The sequence below is a fragment of the Oryctolagus cuniculus genome, chromosome 15, assembly GCF_051225735.1.
Source record: "Oryctolagus cuniculus isolate XC-2025 breed Fujian yellow rabbit chromosome 15, ASM5122573v1, whole genome shotgun sequence".
Taxonomy (NCBI): domain Eukaryota; kingdom Metazoa; phylum Chordata; class Mammalia; order Lagomorpha; family Leporidae; genus Oryctolagus; species Oryctolagus cuniculus.
Window position 1 is genome coordinate 42,516,456 of NC_142881.1, and position 18,438 is coordinate 42,534,893.

Consider the following 18,438-nt stretch of genomic DNA (forward strand, 5'->3'; position numbering starts at 1 on the left):
ATGATTGCTCCTTTGTGAATCTGAGGAAATCCATGAAAGCTCACTAGAAATACTCTGAGCACTTCTGCGGTCTTATCAGAAGAGAAGTATCACTAAATTAAAGATTGAAAAAGAATACCACACAAGTCAAGAAGGCAGAGAGAATCTTTCACCTTTTTTGGTTGAAATTTAAATGACCACTGGGGCCAGAAGAAAATTTTGCTCTTAACATTTGATAAATTAAACTCTGCAGAAAAATTGCAAGAGTGTATCAGTAGATGTAATTTAACATAAAGAAAATTTTCCTATTGTAAATTTATAGATACTTCCTGGAAAAACAAAGACCAGTAGAAAAAGAACATATCTTATGCACCATTTTTAAAAAAAAATTAGAATACAGTCAGTATTTTGGGAAGGAAAAACAGTTTAAAAGGGCAAAAATGGTAAAGTATTTCCTTTCTTTTTCTTTTTCAATTTATATTGCCAGTGTCAAAAAAAAAAAAGATAAGGTCAACTAGCTCTATCAGGTGGGCAAAAAAGCCCTGCCCCAAACAAGAGAAATCATCCAATTCAATAATTTTAGAGAACTTATTTGTTATACACAGTTAGATAATACTCTCATAGCTGTTTCAGTTGACCTAGAGAAAAAAGATAAATAAAATTATATTTACTCTGTATAATACTTCCATGGCAGATGTCACTAATGCTGTTTTAACAGAGCTCTGCAGTGAATTACACTTCAAATTACCACACGATTACCAGCTCAAAGATGGGCTGGAGGCCAAGTCATTTAAAGCAGATCAAGTAACATGAGTCTGTGCCAACATTGTTTTACCTCATCACTACACTTTCTAAATGATCTAACAATGCTCTCAGACTTCTTGAACTAATTGTTTAAAAAATACAATTCTCTTAAAATGTATCTTTACCTTACTCTAATAAGGAAATAACTTTCACTTAATAATTATTTTAGAAGATATTTGCAAGCATACAAATAGGAAAATATACTTACAGATTGTATATCTTGTAATGGTTTTTATGCTTTGAATCCAAAAACCTTAAAACAAAAACAAACAAACAAAAAGCCACCATTAACAAAAATCAGCTAACATTTGAAATTACAGTAATACTGAGAGAAACCAAGTAACCCAAATGAGTAGTCCCTCAATGGGTTTAAACTAGTACTTATGTCCTTCTTCAATAATTACTACATTACACAGATTTATACAATCTGAAGTAAAGCCAAAGCTTTTCAATAGAATGAACATTTTCAGAATCTTGTTTTAAGCCTAACATAAGACTGAGAATTAAGAAATACCTTCTTTAAAAACCAACATTAGCATTTATCGCACATATATACCAACTTCATACAGATTTGCAACAAAGTTATAAGCAACCAGAACTTTTTTAAAAAACAAAAAACTATCAGAATAAACTGAATTTATCAGAATAAACAGAATAAAAAGTCAAATGAAAAACAGAAGACTAGGGACCAGTGCTGTGGCACAGTGGGTTACGCTGCCTTTTGCAGCACCAGTATCCCATGTGGAGGCTAGTTCAAGTCCCAGCTTCTCTACTTCCGATCAGGCTCCCTGCCAATGTGTCTGTAAAGCAGCAGATGGCCAAAGTGCTTGGGTTTCTGCACCTAAGTAAAAGACCTGGACGAAGCTCCTCACTCCTGGCTGGGCTTGGTCCAGCCCTTGCCTTTTTGGCCATTTGGGGAGTGATACCAGTGGATGGAGGATCTCTCTCTCTCTCTCCTCTCTCTCTTTCAAATAAATTAACAAACAAATCTTAAAAAAAAAAAAAGACAAAAAAAGAGTTCAAGCAGTTGAACATATAATTATGTGTCCCAAAAAAGAAAGAATAGTAAGAAATTACAGGTACAATTCAATAAAAATATCCCAAACTGAAAGACTTTTCAAACTGAAAAGGTGCATGAATACTCAGCAAAACTGATAGAAGCAGGCCCAAACTAGAGGCACGTGTGTCTGTGAAGGTTCTGAATCGCAAAGAGGCAAACAGAAGACTGTAAAAGCTACCTGAGAAGAAATACCAATACCCCCTTTTAAAGGCAACACTAGCAGCTGAAAAACAATGGAGGAAAAATTCTCCAGTCTAAAATTCTATACCAGGACATTCTATACGTCAAGTGAGAGCATACAGTAAAGGCATTTCAAAACAGGCAAAATCTCAAATAATTTTGCTTCCTGTACGCTTTCTCAGGAAGTTATTAGGAGATGGTGCTCCGACAACACAAGAATGTGAATCCAAGAAAGAAGATGACAGATGCCAGTTACTGAAGAATCCAACTTACAGGGAAAGAAAAGAGAATCTTCATAATGATGGTGAAGGGGTATCTCAAGCGAACAGCCATTTATAGCAAGCCTAGAGAATAATTAATCTAGATTAGGGCAGATGATAAGGCTCCTGAAGATGTGCTCAGCATGTTCAGAGATTTACAGAATTAGGGGCATGTTTGTCAACAAATTAAAATGAAGAACATAGATAGCTAAAAAAGTAAAATGAAAGACACAACTGTAATTCCAGGGAAAACAAAATGTGCAGGAAAAGGAGAGACAATATCCCATATCACTCAACAATGGATTACATTTCCTAGTTTATAATCACACAAAAACTCAATAATGTTATAACAAAACTTACACTGTAAATAATGGAAAAAGGAGGTATGGAGAAGAAAAGTCTAGAAATATGTGTGAGATGAAGAGAAAAACAGTCCATGAATTTGAATTTTAAAAAAAATGACACAGTATAAAAGCAGTACTTGTAACTCTGTCAATGACAGAAATGATACCATTTTATATCAAACTACAGTTGTTAGAGGTAGGCCATGATCCTTAAGGAAAAAGAAACATGAGGTGGTTCCTTCATAAATGCAAGCCTGAAGGCTCTTTTCTAATGCAGCAAAAAGAAATACAACTCCTATGCAGAAAAGGTTTTCACTGAAGAGGCAGATTAGAGTTCTGAGTTGCTAAGGCAGCTTCAGTTTGTCAAACAGGGTCCTAGGGAAGAGTGGATTCCCAGGACGTGAGTCAAGAAGTTTGATGGATTTCACCTCAGGTCTCTGGCTAAGGGTTGGGCTATGTATGTTCAGGATCTGAAAGCATAACGGAGAGGACACCAAAGGTAGTACATTACTGGGAGAAGCTGGAATTCTGATCCAGCCAGAGTGGAGAGACCTCACTAAGCACCCCAGACATTTAGCTTAGACTACAGAAAAGCCAAGTCTTAGCAGTAAGGACCACATCCTACAAAAAGAACACAAAGTCTGACTATACCAGATCTACCATTAATTTAAATACTTGCTTGCCATGTACTTGTCTACCACTTCTGCTCTGTATTATACTAATTAGATCATAAGGCACCTGAGACTGGGCGCCTTGTGGCTGTTTGGTGCCTAAATTTCAACGTGTCTAATATAGGATCATGCACACCATTGGCACTCAATAAATCTGACACTGACAAAAAAAATTTAAATGCTTGCCAAAATGAAACCTGACACATTTAATGAAAATAACAATCCACGTTCCTTATAACATTCAACATATAAGTAAAATTGACTAGATAGGTAAAGCAGGAAAACATGACCAATAACCAAGGGGGAAAAAAAAAGAGAAACGTATAAGTCAGTAAAATCAGACTCCAAGATGAATCAGATAACACAATTACTAGACAATGACTTTAAAAGCAGCTATTATAAATACATACAGGATATAAAGAAAAAATAACTACTAAGAGTGAAAAGATGAAACGTTTCGAAAAAAATATACAGATTATGAAAAGAAGAAATTCTAGACTGCAAAAGTACAGTAGAAAAATCTACAGGATACTCTCAACAGAAGACTGGAGACTACATAGGAAAGGTATGACAAATTTTATTCTCCAAAAATCTGTTCAGCAAATATTTATTAAGCATCTGTCATATGACAAGCACTTTTGTAGACAACAGTGGTTAACAACAACAACAAAAAAAACTCCACCTATTGACAATCACAATCAAGAATGCTCCTAGAAACTTGAGAAACCCGGTGGAGAACCAACTTTTATTTTAAGGTATCCCATTTATAAAACAGCCTAAGAATATTGGATAACTCCCACTAATCCTAAAAATGTGGGAAAGAAAAATTAGCATCTGAAAAAGCAAAATAATTACTTATTTGCTACATTTTTCGGTAGCTTACTCATTATTTGGTAATCATATATATTTCCCATGCTGTATTCACGTTTAATCGACATTTTCAGGCCGGCGCCTCGGCTCAATAGGCTAATCCTCCACCTAGGGGCGCCGGCACAGCGGGTTCTAGTCCCGGTGGGGGCGCCGGATTCTGTCCTGGTTGCCCCTCTTCCAGGCCAGCTCTCTGCTGTGGCCCGGGAAGGCAGTGGAGGATGGCCCAAGTGCTTGGGCCCTGCACCCCATGGGAGACCAGGATAAGTACCTGGCTCCTGCCTTCGGATCAGCGCGGTGCACCAGCCACAGCGCGCCAGCCGTGGCAGCCATTGGAGGGTGAACCAACGGCAAAAGGAAGACCTTTCTCTCTGTCTCTCTCTCTCACTATCTACTCTGCCTGTCAAAAAAATAAATAAATAAATAATCGACATTTTCTCTTAGAAACTAGTGTAACTATGTGCACTACTACTGTTAGTACTACATTTAACTGGATCTTTTTTGAAAATATAACAGGTGGCCGGCACCGCGGCTCACTAGGCTAATCCTCCACCTTGCGGCGCCAGCACACCAAGTTCTAGTCCCGGTCGTAGCGCCGGATTCTGTCCCGGTTGCCCCTCTCCCAGGCCAGCTCTCTGCTGTGGCCCGGGAAGGCAGTGAAGGATGGCCCAAGTGCTTGGGCCCTGCACCCCATGGGAGACCAGGAGAAGTACCTGGCTCCTGCCTTCGGATCAGCGCGGTGCACCGGCTGCGGCACGCTGGCCGCGGCGGCCATTGGAGGGTGAACCACCGGCAAAAGGAAGACCTTTCTGTCTCTCTCTCTCTCTCACTATCCACTCTGCCTGTCAAAAAATAAAAAAATAAATTAAAAAATATATATATAACAGGTGATCTCCAAACATTCTAACCTTTAACTGCTGTCTCCTGATCAGTTTCAGATTGTTTAAATTATCAGTTACATATTTATTCAATACAAGAAAAGTAGTAACTAACTATCTTGGTGAAAATGTACTTGTAATGCTTACTTGCACAGTACTGCTTTCTCCTGCATTACCTCACATGAAACAGAATATCAAAGTTAACAGCATTATATAATTCCACTAAAAATTACTCCAAGTATGCAAGAAAATCTATTGTCTCTAAGTATAAAAATGAAAGGAAATAAAGCAATGGAGGAAATTACTTACAACTTGCTGAAGAAATTCAGCCAAACATTTCTTTGAAGTATCATTTTGTACTTTTATCAATATGCATGATAATTCCAGTTGATCTACATCTTTGCCAACCCTTGTTAACCCTTTAAGATTTAGCCATTTCATTAAATATGAAACAACATCTGATTGTGTCTTAAATTTCATTTCCCTTGATGACTCATTTTAAACATCTTTTCATATACTCATTGACTATATGTCTTCTTTTATAAAGTTTCTATTTACATCTTTTGCACTTTCTTATAGGATTATCTTGTCATTATGAAGCTGTAAGACCATCTTTATTATATACCATAGATTCAAGTACTTTGTCAGACACATGTATCATAAATATTTTCTCCCAAGACTGTGCTTGCTTTTTTTTTCTTAATTGTATCTTTCAAAGAGTAGTTTTTAATGTTGATGAAGTCCAATGTGTCCATTCTTTTCTTCTATGGTTTTTTTTTTGTTTGTTTTGTTTTGTTTTTTGTTTTTTGTTTTTTGTTTTTTCTGACAGGCAGAACGGACAGTGAGAGAGAGAGAGACAGAGAGAAAGGTCTTCCTTTGCCGCTGGTTCACCCTCCAATGGCCGCTCTGGTCAGCGCGCTGTGGCCGGCGCACCGCGCTGATCCGAAGGCAGGAGCCAGGTGCTTCTCCTGGTCTCCCATGGGGTGCAGGGCCCAAGTACTTGGGCCATCCTCCACTGCCTTCCCGGGCCACAGCAGAGAGCTGGCCTGGAAGAGGGGCAACCGGGACAGAATCCGGCGCCCCGACCGGGACTAGAACCTGGTGTGCCGGCGCCGCAAGGTGGAGGATTAGCCTAGTGAGCTGCGGCGCCGGCCTCTAGGGTTAATTTTGTACGTACTTTTTTCTCCTGTCTTTTTATCTCTAAGCTTTACAGTTTTAATCTTACTTTTTTTATGCCTATACAAGTGATTTTAATTATTGTATATGATGAAAAGTATCAGTCAAGTTTCATTCTTTTACCATGTTACTCTAGTATCATTTGTTAACCTAACATGATGCCTGGGCTGCACACTGGAGTTTCTGGCTTTGATTCATAGCTTCTGACTCCAGCTTCCTGCTAATGCAGACCTTGAGTGGCAGCAGTATTGGCCTAAATAATTGAGTTTCCACCACCTTTGTGGGAGACCAGGATTACATTCCTGGCTCATGCTCTGGCCTCAGCTATGAAAGCCATCTGGGGAATAAACCAGTGGGAGCTTGCTCTCTCTACCATTCAAATAAATTAATAAAAATTGCATCTGTATTGAGCATGTACCATTATTCCCTAAACAATACAGAACTACTTATATAACATTTACATTGTAGAAGATACTGTCAATAATCTAAGCGATGATTTAAAGTATACGAGAGAATTGTGTAAAACTATATGCCACTTTAAGAGACCTGAGCTGAGCATCCATAGATCTTGCTGTCTGTAAGGGGTCCTAAAACCAAGCCCCCATGGATAGCAAGGGACTACTATACTGATACCAGAAAGAACAGGAGTAAATTTGCTAATAGAAAGAAGCCAGACACAAAAAAAGTACATACTGCATTATCGTATTTACATAAAATTCTAGATTAGGTAAAACTCATCTACAGTGATAAAAAGAAGATTAAAGATGGCCTAGGACCAGATTTGTGGACTGCGAATGGGTATGAGGAAACTTTTTCTAATACAAATGTTCTAAATCTTGATTGTAGTGGTATTGAAAAGAAGGCTGTGTATATTAATATCAAAAATCTTTTAACTGTACACTTAAAATGGGCAACATACATTTTGTTGCATATAAACTACCTCGATTAAGTTGTTTTTAACGGTAACATGAATAGCCTCTGATTTTTAAATATCAATTTTAAAATGCAGCTTACCCAGACTCATAGAATCACAAATGCCCTAAACAGCACTCTGGCCTCAGAATCAGCCCTTAAGGCATTTGGAACTGGCTAAAATGCCTATGAGAGCATTTCAGGCATGGAAAGCCAAGACACTGTGGCAAAAAATGACGTAAATGAAAGATCTCTGTGAGTGAGATCCCAGTGGAAAGAAGGGGCCATCAAAGAAGGAAGTACCTTTCTCTGAAGGGAGGAGAGAATTTCCACTTTGATTATGGCCCTGTCTAAATACTAACAGAGTCTGTGGACTCAAGAAGCTTCCACAGCCTTGGCAGCTCATGACAAGAGCCTCAGGTGATCCCTGACATCATAAATAAGAGTGTCAATTGTTAAATCATCAATAGGAGTCACTGTGCACTTGCTCCCCATGTAGGACCTCTGTCCTTAATGAGTTGTACTATGAGAATTAACAGTAAAACTAGTCTTCAAACAGTACTTTATAGTTTGTGTTTGTGCGTGCAAACTGTTGAAAGCTTTACTTAGTATAGAGTTGATCTTCTGTATCTAGAGATAATTAAAAATGAATCTTAATGAAGAATGGGATGGGAGAGGTAGTAGGAGGTGGGAGGGCAGGTATGGGGGGAAAGATCGCTGTAATCCAAAAGTTGTACCTATGAAATTTATATTTATTTAAAAAAGCTTTCTTTAAAAAAATGCAGCTTACCTTAAAAAATAGGAGGTATATATCACCTTCAGGAAGTAGAGTTTTTTTAGCATGAGAAGAATAGCACTGTCTAGAAAAACACTGAGCAACAGAACCAATATTTCTTCAATAATGAGACTGTTCTATACTTGTGCCGTGCAGTAGTCACTAGCCCCATCTTAGGTTACTGATCATCTGAAATATAGCTAGTACAAATGAATGACTAAATTTACAATATTATAATTAACTTAAATATAATCATAAATAGCTACTTCAGGTTAGGCTACCATATTACATAGCAGAGATTGAAAAAAAAAGTATCTATGAAAAAAATCTACTAGAACATGTGCCTCCTAGTCAGGTAATAAAAACAGGTATATTCTTGGAATAAAGCATAAAACTGGAACAGAGGGAAAAAACTACAAAAATTGGGGACTCCACAACTGACAAAATACCTACTTAAAATATTTCCAACTGTATGCAGCTTTCTAACAAATTATTTTCTAACAAATAAACTTGAATAATTTGCTTTTACTATTAGAATAAGAATAAAGAAGGAAACTACAACTCTGAACATATTTCTAAGCAAGAATGAGGAACAAGTTTGAGTGGAAATGCCAGGAAGCAGGGAGAAAGTATTCATATAATTTTAGAGTTCACATCAGACAAGGAAGGAAATACTGGCAAAGTCAGATATGATACTGATCAGTAAAACAACAGATTTCAAAAGCTTCATTTAAATAACAGTCTATAAATTCATGACTCAATCTAAAAGGAAAGACTATGAAGAAGCTTTATAAACTAAAATTCTATACAAAAAAATAAAATAACTTTAGTTTTAAAAAGACAAAGAAAATAAAATTTCATAAATAACCAACATAGGTGCAGAGAATTTACCCAAAAATTGAGATGTATCTTTCAGACTTAATACCTATAACTGCCAAAAAGGGGAGAAATAATCACAGATGAATACAAAACAGCATATATACAGGAACACAGCAATGATAAAAACAAAAGGCTTGGGGGAGAGAAGAATTTCAGACCAAAAAGAACAAAAAAACAATTGGAATCCTACAGCTTAGACAGCTATATATTGTTCGAGACAGAGAAAAAAGCAGAAAGCAGGAACTATTAAATTCCCTTTTCACTTTCATCTTCTCTAAGAGAATATTCCTTTAAGGACATCAGGACTTTTTTTTTTTTTGGATTAAAAGTACTTTCTAGTTCCTAACTTAAACAGGACTATTTCTTACAGAATATTTCTTAATTGCAATTAACTAAAATATTTAATAGTAATTATACATCTAAGGCAGATAAGTCAACAATCAGTAATTCAAGCCAAAGTTACCCCATCAAGCTCTTTACTCTCACCACCTAATCTGAATTTTATAGTTACAAAATTCAAATGGCAAAAAACGGCAGGACATTCAAAGATTGTCTCAAGAAAGAACATATTAGCTTATTTATTTTTATAGTGTTCACAAAAATCATTAAGAAAAAACAAACTAGGCCAGAGCTGCGGTTCAATAGGCTAATCCTCTGCCTGCAGCGCCGGCATACCAGGTTCAAGTCCTGGTCGGGGTGCCGGATTCTGTCCTGGTTGCCCCTCTTCCAGTCCAGCTCTCTGCTATGGCCCAGGAATGCAGTGGAGGATGGCCCAAGTGCTTGGGCCCTGCACCCCCATGGGAGACCAGAAGAAGCACCTGGCTCCTGGCTTTGGATCAGCGCGGTGTGCCAGCCACAGCGCACCAGCGGCCATTGGAGGGTGAACCAACGGCAAAGGAAGACCTTTCTCTCTGTCTCTCTCTCTCACTGTCCACTCTGCCTATCAAAAAAAAAAAAAAAAAAAAAAACACCTAAAAGAAAATTAAGTTAAACATGGAGTCAATAAACATATATATACCTTCAAAAAAATATGTAAGACCAATAAACACCTAAAAGTTGCTTAAACTCACAACTAAAGAAATGCAATGAGGCTGGCGCTGTGACACAGCGAGTTAAGCCCCGGCCTGCAGTGCTGGCATCCCATTTGGGGACCCGTTCGAGTCCGAGCTGCTCTATTTCTGATCCAGCTGTCTGCTAATGTGCCTGGGGAAGCAGCGGAGGATGGCCCAAATCCTTGGGCCCCTTGCACCCCTGTGGGAGACCAGGAAGAAGCTCCTGGCTTCAGATCAGCTCAGTTCCAGCCATTGTGGCCATTTGGGAATGAACCAGTGGATGTCTTTCAAATAAATAAAATAAATTAAAAAAAAAAAAAGAAGAAATGTAATGAAATCACAAGGTACCAATTTTACAAATTGCAATAATATTTAGTTAGTCAAGGTTGTGAAGGATGGAGGAAGTACTCTTAAACATTTTGATGCTAGTATAAAACACCATTTTGAAGGCAAAAATTTAAATCATGGACCCAATGGACCTAGCAAATCCATTGCAAAGAATTCACCTATGTGAGTAAAAGAACACCAAGATACATATATGAAGCTGTTATTAGAAGACTATTTTGAATGGCATAAAATTGGAGACAGCTTATACATCCATCATCAGAGGCTGTTTATTACGTCATAAAACAGAGTAAAAGGTAACCAATAAAAGATCACATAAAGATTTTTTTTAATTATTAAACAATGTACCATTAAAAGGTGCCTTGAACCTATCATTTTATCTTTCAAATGGTAGCCTAAGTATTTGATTATGTGTTATCAGAAATACCATATTTTCTTTAGTAATCATCTTGTCAGGTAGTAACTAATTACATCCATCCAAAACCAAAAATAAAATATCAGATAGGTGCCCATGACAACAAGGAAGACTCCTAAAATACATTAAATGGAAAAAAGGTAAACAGTGTGAAGTGTGCTCCCTTTACTTTTTATAAAAGTGTATAAGCAATGAAAGCAATTTCTAAAAGAATATATGAAAATTTTAATCACAAACATTTTTAGCAAGAAGGACTAAGGATTAGGGGGTGTAAAGTAGAAGAAATTTGTGGAAGGTATTTGTCACCTCTAAGCTGTTGAGCAATCAAATATTACTCTAATTTGGCGAGATTCTAATTTCAATTGCATTCTAATTTCAAGAGATTAGAAGCAGATACTTCTTTCCTCCTTTTTCTCTCATCACATGTAGAGGCCTGAAAAGAACTAGATCTCTCTAATGAATGAGAAAGGACAAGGTACATAACACGAAGAGGTTATTCACAGATTGTCAGAAAAGCTCAAAGTAGATGAACACAGTTACCAGTATCCTGTAGTGAAAGCAACACCAGGTAAAGAGGGTGCCCAAGCAGCAATGTGGTAAGCCTAACTGCTCCTATTTCAACCTCCTAGCCATATCCTACTTCCCATAGCTTTTAACCTATCTCCCAGGTTCTCAAGCCATAGGCTACCTAATACTTTTCAAAAGAGTCCACTTCTGGTTAATTAGAGTCACTTTGTGTCATTTGCAATCAAGAACCCTGGCTTCTTTGACATTATTTTCCTATGCTTTGAGAGTTGATGAAATTATACTTTTTTGTGTGTGTTTCCTTTGGTGTTTAAACTTTATGATTTGAGACTGATAGGAGAATAAACAATCCACTTAAAAGAAGATAAAACAGCATTTAGAAAAAAAGGGGGGTTGGTTAACTACATTCTCTCAAAGAACTTGGATATCACTTAGGGAAACATTCACTATGGCTGTCCCTCCCACTTCCTCCTTTCTCCTCCCAAGGATTTCATGCCTACAGTTGGCTCATTGTCTTAAAAGTCTAACACAATAGAAAGGCGGAAAAAAGCAAGAAAATAGCACTTTCCAAGGGGAAATGGGAAACATTTTCCGTAGACAGAAAGTAGAGTCTAAAAAAATTAAGACAAAAGCAGACAGGTAGTATCACCAAAATCTGGATAATCTATAAAATAAATCTTTCAATATAACTACCATAGTTCAAGTAATTTCAGTGTATAAAAATATAAATTCATTAATGACTCACAGATTTTTGAATTAACATTGTTTTTTACTCTCTTCAAACAGTTCCTATGAAATATATTTAAATAAGTTGCAAAAATGCATTTTAAAATTATTTCTGTTAAAATAATATATTAATATTTACTTCAAATGCTATAAAGGGGCTGGTGCTGTGGTGCAGGTTAAGACCCCAGCCTGCAGCGCCAGCATCCCGTATGGGCGCTGGTTTGACCCTCGGCTATTCCACTTCTGATCCAGCTCTCTGTTATGACCTGGGAAAGCACTAGAGGATGGCCCAATTCTTTAGGCCCCTGAACCCACATGGGAGACCTGAAAAAAGCTCCTGGCTCTGGATCAGCTCAGCTCCGGCCACTGCAGTCATTTGGGGAGTGAACCAGTGGATGGAAGATCTCTCTCTCTCTTTGGCTCTACCTCTCTCTGTGACTCTGTCTTTCAAAAAAATAAAATAATTCTTTAAAAAAATGCTATAAAAAGTTTCCAATTAAAAAATTAGTCAAAGGTGACAGAAAGAAGTACCAGGAATCCATCTCCCATCCTAGACAATAATTGTACTAACAAAATCTGTCAGCTACAACTCTTTTGGAACTGTGGTATCTATTCAAAGCTACCAGTTCCCAAGAACAGTAAATGGAAGTTAGTTGGGGCTAACTTCAGCTCAGACTTCTAGTACATTACTCACCCCTCGCCTCTAGCCCCACAACAGTCAGCTATGGATGTATCCTAGAATGATGGTCTATATCCAGCTTGGGGAGCCAAGGCAGGCAATATGATTTGACCTTCAAATATCATAAATATCATGAATATGTGCTCTGATTGATAATTGCTGCTTCAGATCACTGATACAGTGACAAAGAAGTAGGCCACCAGTGTTGCAACCCCCAGAGCTTTAAGGGATTTAAAAATCCATAGCCTAGGGGCCGGCACTGTGCTCCTGGCTCCTGGCTTTGGACTGGCGCAGCTCCGGCACTGCGGCCATCTGGGGAGTGAACCAGCAGAGGGAAGACCTCTCTCTATGTCTCTACCTCTCTCTGTAACTCTTTCAAATAAATCCACAGCCTAAGATATTTAAGGACGGAAAACACTGGAATAGAACTCCATATCAGGGAACTTAGAAAGTCACCCTATATACCCAGGGAAAAACACAGGCTGTAAAGAACTTAAATTTACACTGTAAGCTGATCTCCAGCACATCTATATTACAACAGAAAAACAAACAAACAAAACCAAACAAATGAACCCACCCCCCAAAAAAAGCAGCAAAGCCTGGAGTAGGGGAAGAAACTGACTTCCAGAATTAGCATGCCACAAGATTCTAGTTCCAGTTTTCAATCAAAAGGAAAAAGAAAATCACAAGGCATACAAAACCAGAAAGGAGAAAAAAGAAATCAACAGAAACATCTCTGTGAAAGAACAGATGGCAAATTTACAAGACCAAGACTTTAAAACTGTCTTTAAAAAGTTTTTTATTACATATTTTATTTGAAAGACAAAGATAGAGAGAGAGGAGAATCAGACAGATATTCCATCTGCTGATTCACTTCCCAAATGGCCACAAGGACCAGGCCTGGGCCAGGTGAAAGTCAGGAGCCTGGAATTCCATTTAGGTCTGCCTAAAACAACTACCTTAAAGATGCTCAAAAAGATAAAGAAAGACAAGGTTAATCTCAAGAATATGATGTATGAGCAAAATAGAAATATCAATAAAGAGAAAAATCAATAAAAGAATAAAGAAATTATTCTGGAACTGGAAAATATAATAACTACAACAAATAACAAATAAGTTTTTTTTTTATAAGATTTCAAAAAGCAGACCTGAGCAGGCAGAAAAAATAATCAGGAATACGGAAGGCAAATACAAGCCTGAGGAACTGAGAAAAATTATTAAATAAGTAAAAAGTCTAATGGATCTATGGGACAGCACCAAGTAGACTAATACATATATGCTGGGAATTCCAGAAAGACAGATTTTTTTGAACAAATAATGATCAAAAACTTCTTAATTTCAAGTAGGAAACCTGAGACCCATGTAAACTCATCCTGATTGTCAAAATTATCTTTTCCAGAATTCAATATATCCATACAAAAATGAAAGTCATGCAGAGACTCCAGCCACTGCAACCTGGCGGTAAATCTCTAGCACCTCAGATGAAAGCTCTAGCTCAGTTGGCAAGGGATTTTCCTTTCTGGCTAGAAAGGAATACCGATCTGATACAGCATGAAGAAGTTACAGAAGACAAACCTACCTTCCTGCCTTAACCTCGCATAAAGAGTAAAGGACAGGGGCCGGCACTGTGGTGCAGCAGGTTAATCCTCTGCCTGTGGCACCAGCATCCCATATGGGCACCGGTTCTAGTCCCGGCTGCTCCTCTTCTGATCCAGCTCTCTGCTATGGCCTGGGAAAGCAGTAAAAAATGGCTCAAGTCCTTGGGCCCCTGCACCCACATGGGAGACCAGACGAAGCTCCTGGCTCCTGGCTTCAGATCAGCGCAGCTCCAGCCGTTGTGGCCATTTGGGGAGTGAAACAGAGGACGGAAGACCTTTCTCTCTGTCTCTCTCTCACTGTCTGTAACTCTACCTCTCAAATAAATAAATAAAATCTTTTTTTAAAAAAAAGATTAAAGGACAAAAATCTCTGGGGGTGGAGAGGGAGAAAGATATGAGTGTGCAGGTAGCTATGAGTGGCAAGGAATTAATAAGCTTCAACACCCAAGCTGCATACACCACCCAAATCCCATCACCTCCCATGCTATTTCAATATGGATGAAGACTTGCCGAGCCCACTCCTCATCATACAGTTAAGCCTCACTTTCCATCATACATCCAATGCCATGACACCTTCTTGCAGACCACCATGTGTGCTGGAGCACCACGCCAAACCCTATCTCCTCTGAACATTCAGTCATGCCTTGCCCCAAACACCACACCTTATCTTACAGAGGAAGACCCCAGCATATTGGTAGGGACAGTTCTCTCTCATGAGTCTCCCTGCACTCCCATCTGAGTGTGAATTATTCCTTTGCCTTTCAATAAACCTTGCTTTTCCACTCACCTTTTAAAAAAAAGGGGGGCAAAAATCAAGTAATATAAATGTGTAAATGGATTAAGCTCTCTAATTAGAAGTCAGAGACTAGTAGAATATACATGAAAAAAAACACAATCCAACTATACACTATATGCAAGAGATCCATATTAGATCCAAAGGCATTAATAGGTTGAAATAGAACAGGACAGAAAAAGCTATATTCCATGCAATTAATTTTCAGAAGTTAGTGAGGGTAGATATATTTTTTTAAAGATTTATTTTATTTATTTGAAAGACAGAGTTAGAGAGGGAAGTAGAGAGAGAAAGAGAGGTCTTCCATCTGCTGGCTCACTCCCCAGATGGCCGCAATGGCTGGAGTTGCACCGATCCAAAGCCAGGAGCCAGGAGCTTCTTCCGGGTCTCCCACGTGGGTGCAGGGCCCAAGGACTTGGGCCATCTTCTACTGCTATCCCAGGCCATAGCAGAAAGCTGGATCGGAAGAGGAGCAGCCAGGACTAGAACCGGTGCCCATATGGGATGCCGGCAGTTAAGCCCAGGGCGTTAACCCACTGTGCCACAGTGCCGGCCCTGAGAGTAAATTTTAACATCAGATGAAACAAGCTAATTTTTTTTAAAGGCTCAAATAGCAAATCTCAATAGACATAAGACCTCTAGTCAGGGGTATCTGAGATAGTGGCTGAGGTGTCAGCTGGGATGCCTGCATCCTGTATCAGATTGCCTGGGTTTGAGTTCTGGTTCCAATCCCAATTCCAGATTCTGGCTGGTAAGCACCCTGAGAGGCACCAGGTGGTAGCTAAAGTAGCTGCATCCTTGCCACCCTCATATGAGAGCTGTATTGTGTTCCTGGTTCCTGGGCATTTGGGGAGTGAACAGAATATGAAAGCCTCTGCTCTCTGTTTCTCAAAAAAACTTCTCAACCTGATGACTCATAGTGAATTCTTGCAAACATTTAAAGACTTAATAATAATTCTTGAACTTCCAAAAATTTGGAAAGAATATTTCCTAATATATTCTATGAGGCAAACATTGCCCTGATACCACACAGATAAAGACACTACAAATACAACCAATATCCTTTATGAACACTGATGTAAAATCCTTAACACATTACCAACAAATTGAATTCTGCAACACATTAAAAGGACTAAACACAAGCATCCAGTAGAATTCATTCCTGGAAACACAAGGATAGTTCAACATATGAGAGAATGTGATAACGTTATTAAACAGAAAGAAAGGAAAAAACGCATAGTCACCTCCACTGGTAGAAAAAGGCATTTGAAAATAATTCAATACCCATTCATGATTAAAAAAAAAAAAAAACACGAATAAAAGAAAAGAAACCCAATACAATTAAGAAACATATATGAAAAACTCAGCTAACATGACACTCAATGTTATAAGTCAAAAACAAAACAAGATGGATGGTTTCTATTCAGCATAGCATTTAATGTTCAAGATAGCAATAAAGTAAGAAAAAAGTCATGCCAAATTAGAAAAATAGGAAGTAAAAATAATCTTTTGGCAGATGACATGATCCACCAAAAAAACAAAAACAAATTCAGTGAAGAAGAATATGCAAAATTTATTTTTATCAAAAATATTATAAAACATGCAAAAATCAGTTACATTTCTATACACTGATAATGAATAATGAGACATGAAATTATGGGAACAGACTTACAGTGGCATCAAAGCAAACAAAGTATTTAAGAATTAACCAAGGAGAGGAAGTACTGAAACACTGGAAATTACAAGGCATTGCTGAAGAAATTAATGAATACATAAATAAGTAGAAGGGCATTCCTTGCTCATGGATTAGAACACTTAATATTGTTAAGATGTCAATACCATATAAGGCAATCTGTTGTTTAATGCAGTTCCCATTAAGATCTCAAGATGGGGCTGGCACTGTGGCGTAGGTGGGTTAAGCTGCCGCCTGCAATGCTAGCATCCCATGTGAGCACTGGTTCATGTCCCGGCTGCTCCACGTTTGATCCAGTTCCCTATTAATGTGCCAGGGAAAGCAGAGCAAGATGGCACCAAGTACTTGGGTCCCTTCATCCATATGGGAATCCTGGAAGCAGCTCCTGGCTTCAGCCTGTCCCAGCCAGGGCCATTGTGACCATTTGGGGAGTGAACCAGCAGATGGAAGACCACTCTCTAACTCTGCCTTTCAAATAAATAAATTCATCTTAAAAAAAGGAAAAAAAAAATCCCAAGAATGCTTCTGGCAAAAATAGAAAAATCCAATCCAAAATGCATAAGAATCTTAAGAGTCAAAATCATAATTTAAAAAAAGAAAACAGTTGGAGAATGTACACTTTCTAATTTAAAACTTTTCTACAAAGCTACAGTAATTAAAATAGTGTGGTCCTAGCATTAAAGTCAGACACATAAACCAATAGAATGGAAGAGATCAAAAATAACATTCTTATGTGTGGTCAAATGATTTTCAACAACAGTGCCAAGAGCAGTCAGTAGAGGAAAGGAGAGTCTTCAGCAAAGTACCCTGGGAAAACTAGATATTCACATGGAAAGTGTGAAAGTGGATCCTTACCTAACACCATTTACAAAAATTAACTCAAAATGGATCAAAGTTTCTGGCTCCTAGCTTCAGCATGGCCCAGCCCTAGCTGTTGCAGCCATTTGGGGAGTAAACCAGCCGATGGAAGCAGGCTCGCTCGCTCTCTGTCTCTCTCCACCTTTCAAATAAATAAATAAATCTTAAAACACACACACAAAGGGAGAAAATACTTGTAATAATATATATGAGATATGGGATTAATATCCAGAATATATAAAGAAGTCATGAAACACAACAAAAATAACATCAAACCACTTGATTCATAAGTGGGCAAAAGACATGATTAGACATTTCTCCAAAGCTGATAATATAAATAACCAGTAAGCACAACAAAATGCTCTACATCACCAATCATCAGGAAAATGCAAACCAAAACCACAATAATATCACTTCACAGCTTTTAGGATGGCTATTACTAAAAACAAAACCAAAGCAAAAACTATCAAGTGCTGGTAAGGATATGGAGAAAACAGAATGCCATGCAATGGTAATGCAAAAAGGTTCAGCTCCTGTAACAAACAGTATGATGGTTCCTCAAAATTCAAACACTGAATTACCACCTGATACAGCAATCTCAGTTTGTATATATACTCAAAAGAATTGAAAGCAAATGCTCAAGCAGATATGTGTACATACATGTTCACAGCAGCACTATTCACAGTAGTGAAACAGTGGAACCCAAGTATCCATTGATGGATAAATCAATAAACAATATGTGGTGTAAACAAAGAAACAGTATTCAACTTTTATAACAATAATAGTATTCCGCTTTTATAACATTCTAGCACATGCCACAATACGAACAAACCTTAAGGATATTAATGAAAACAGTGAGTGAAATAAGCCAGTCACAAAAATATCCTAAGTATGGCATTTTAGCATGAGATGATGAAAAAGTTCAAGAGCTAGACAGTGGTGACAGTTACACAATGACGTGAATGTACT

At 38.0% G+C, this 18,438-nt stretch overlaps 1 protein-coding gene across 12 annotated transcripts in view; it reads right to left on the minus strand.

Moving 5' to 3' along the window:
• Nucleotides 1-18,438, minus strand: part of PTEN (phosphatase and tensin homolog) — a 98,032-nt gene that overhangs the window by 44,259 nt on the left and 35,335 nt on the right. For 10 of the 12 annotated variants that reach the window (XR_016222180.1, XR_016222179.1, XM_008270133.5 and 7 more), the window contains one exon: nucleotides 992-1,036. The exons of 1 other annotated variant lie outside the window; for it this stretch is intronic. Coding sequence is in view for 7 of the 11 variants with exons in the window: in XM_008270133.5 (XP_008268355.1) it covers nucleotides 992-1,036 (45 nt within the window). In the remaining 4 variants the exon portion in view is untranslated. Of the gene's footprint in view, nucleotides 1-991; nucleotides 1,037-4,878; nucleotides 5,003-18,438 lie in introns of those variants that run through there. One more of the 12 variants, XM_070057651.2, reaches the window with a different exon arrangement.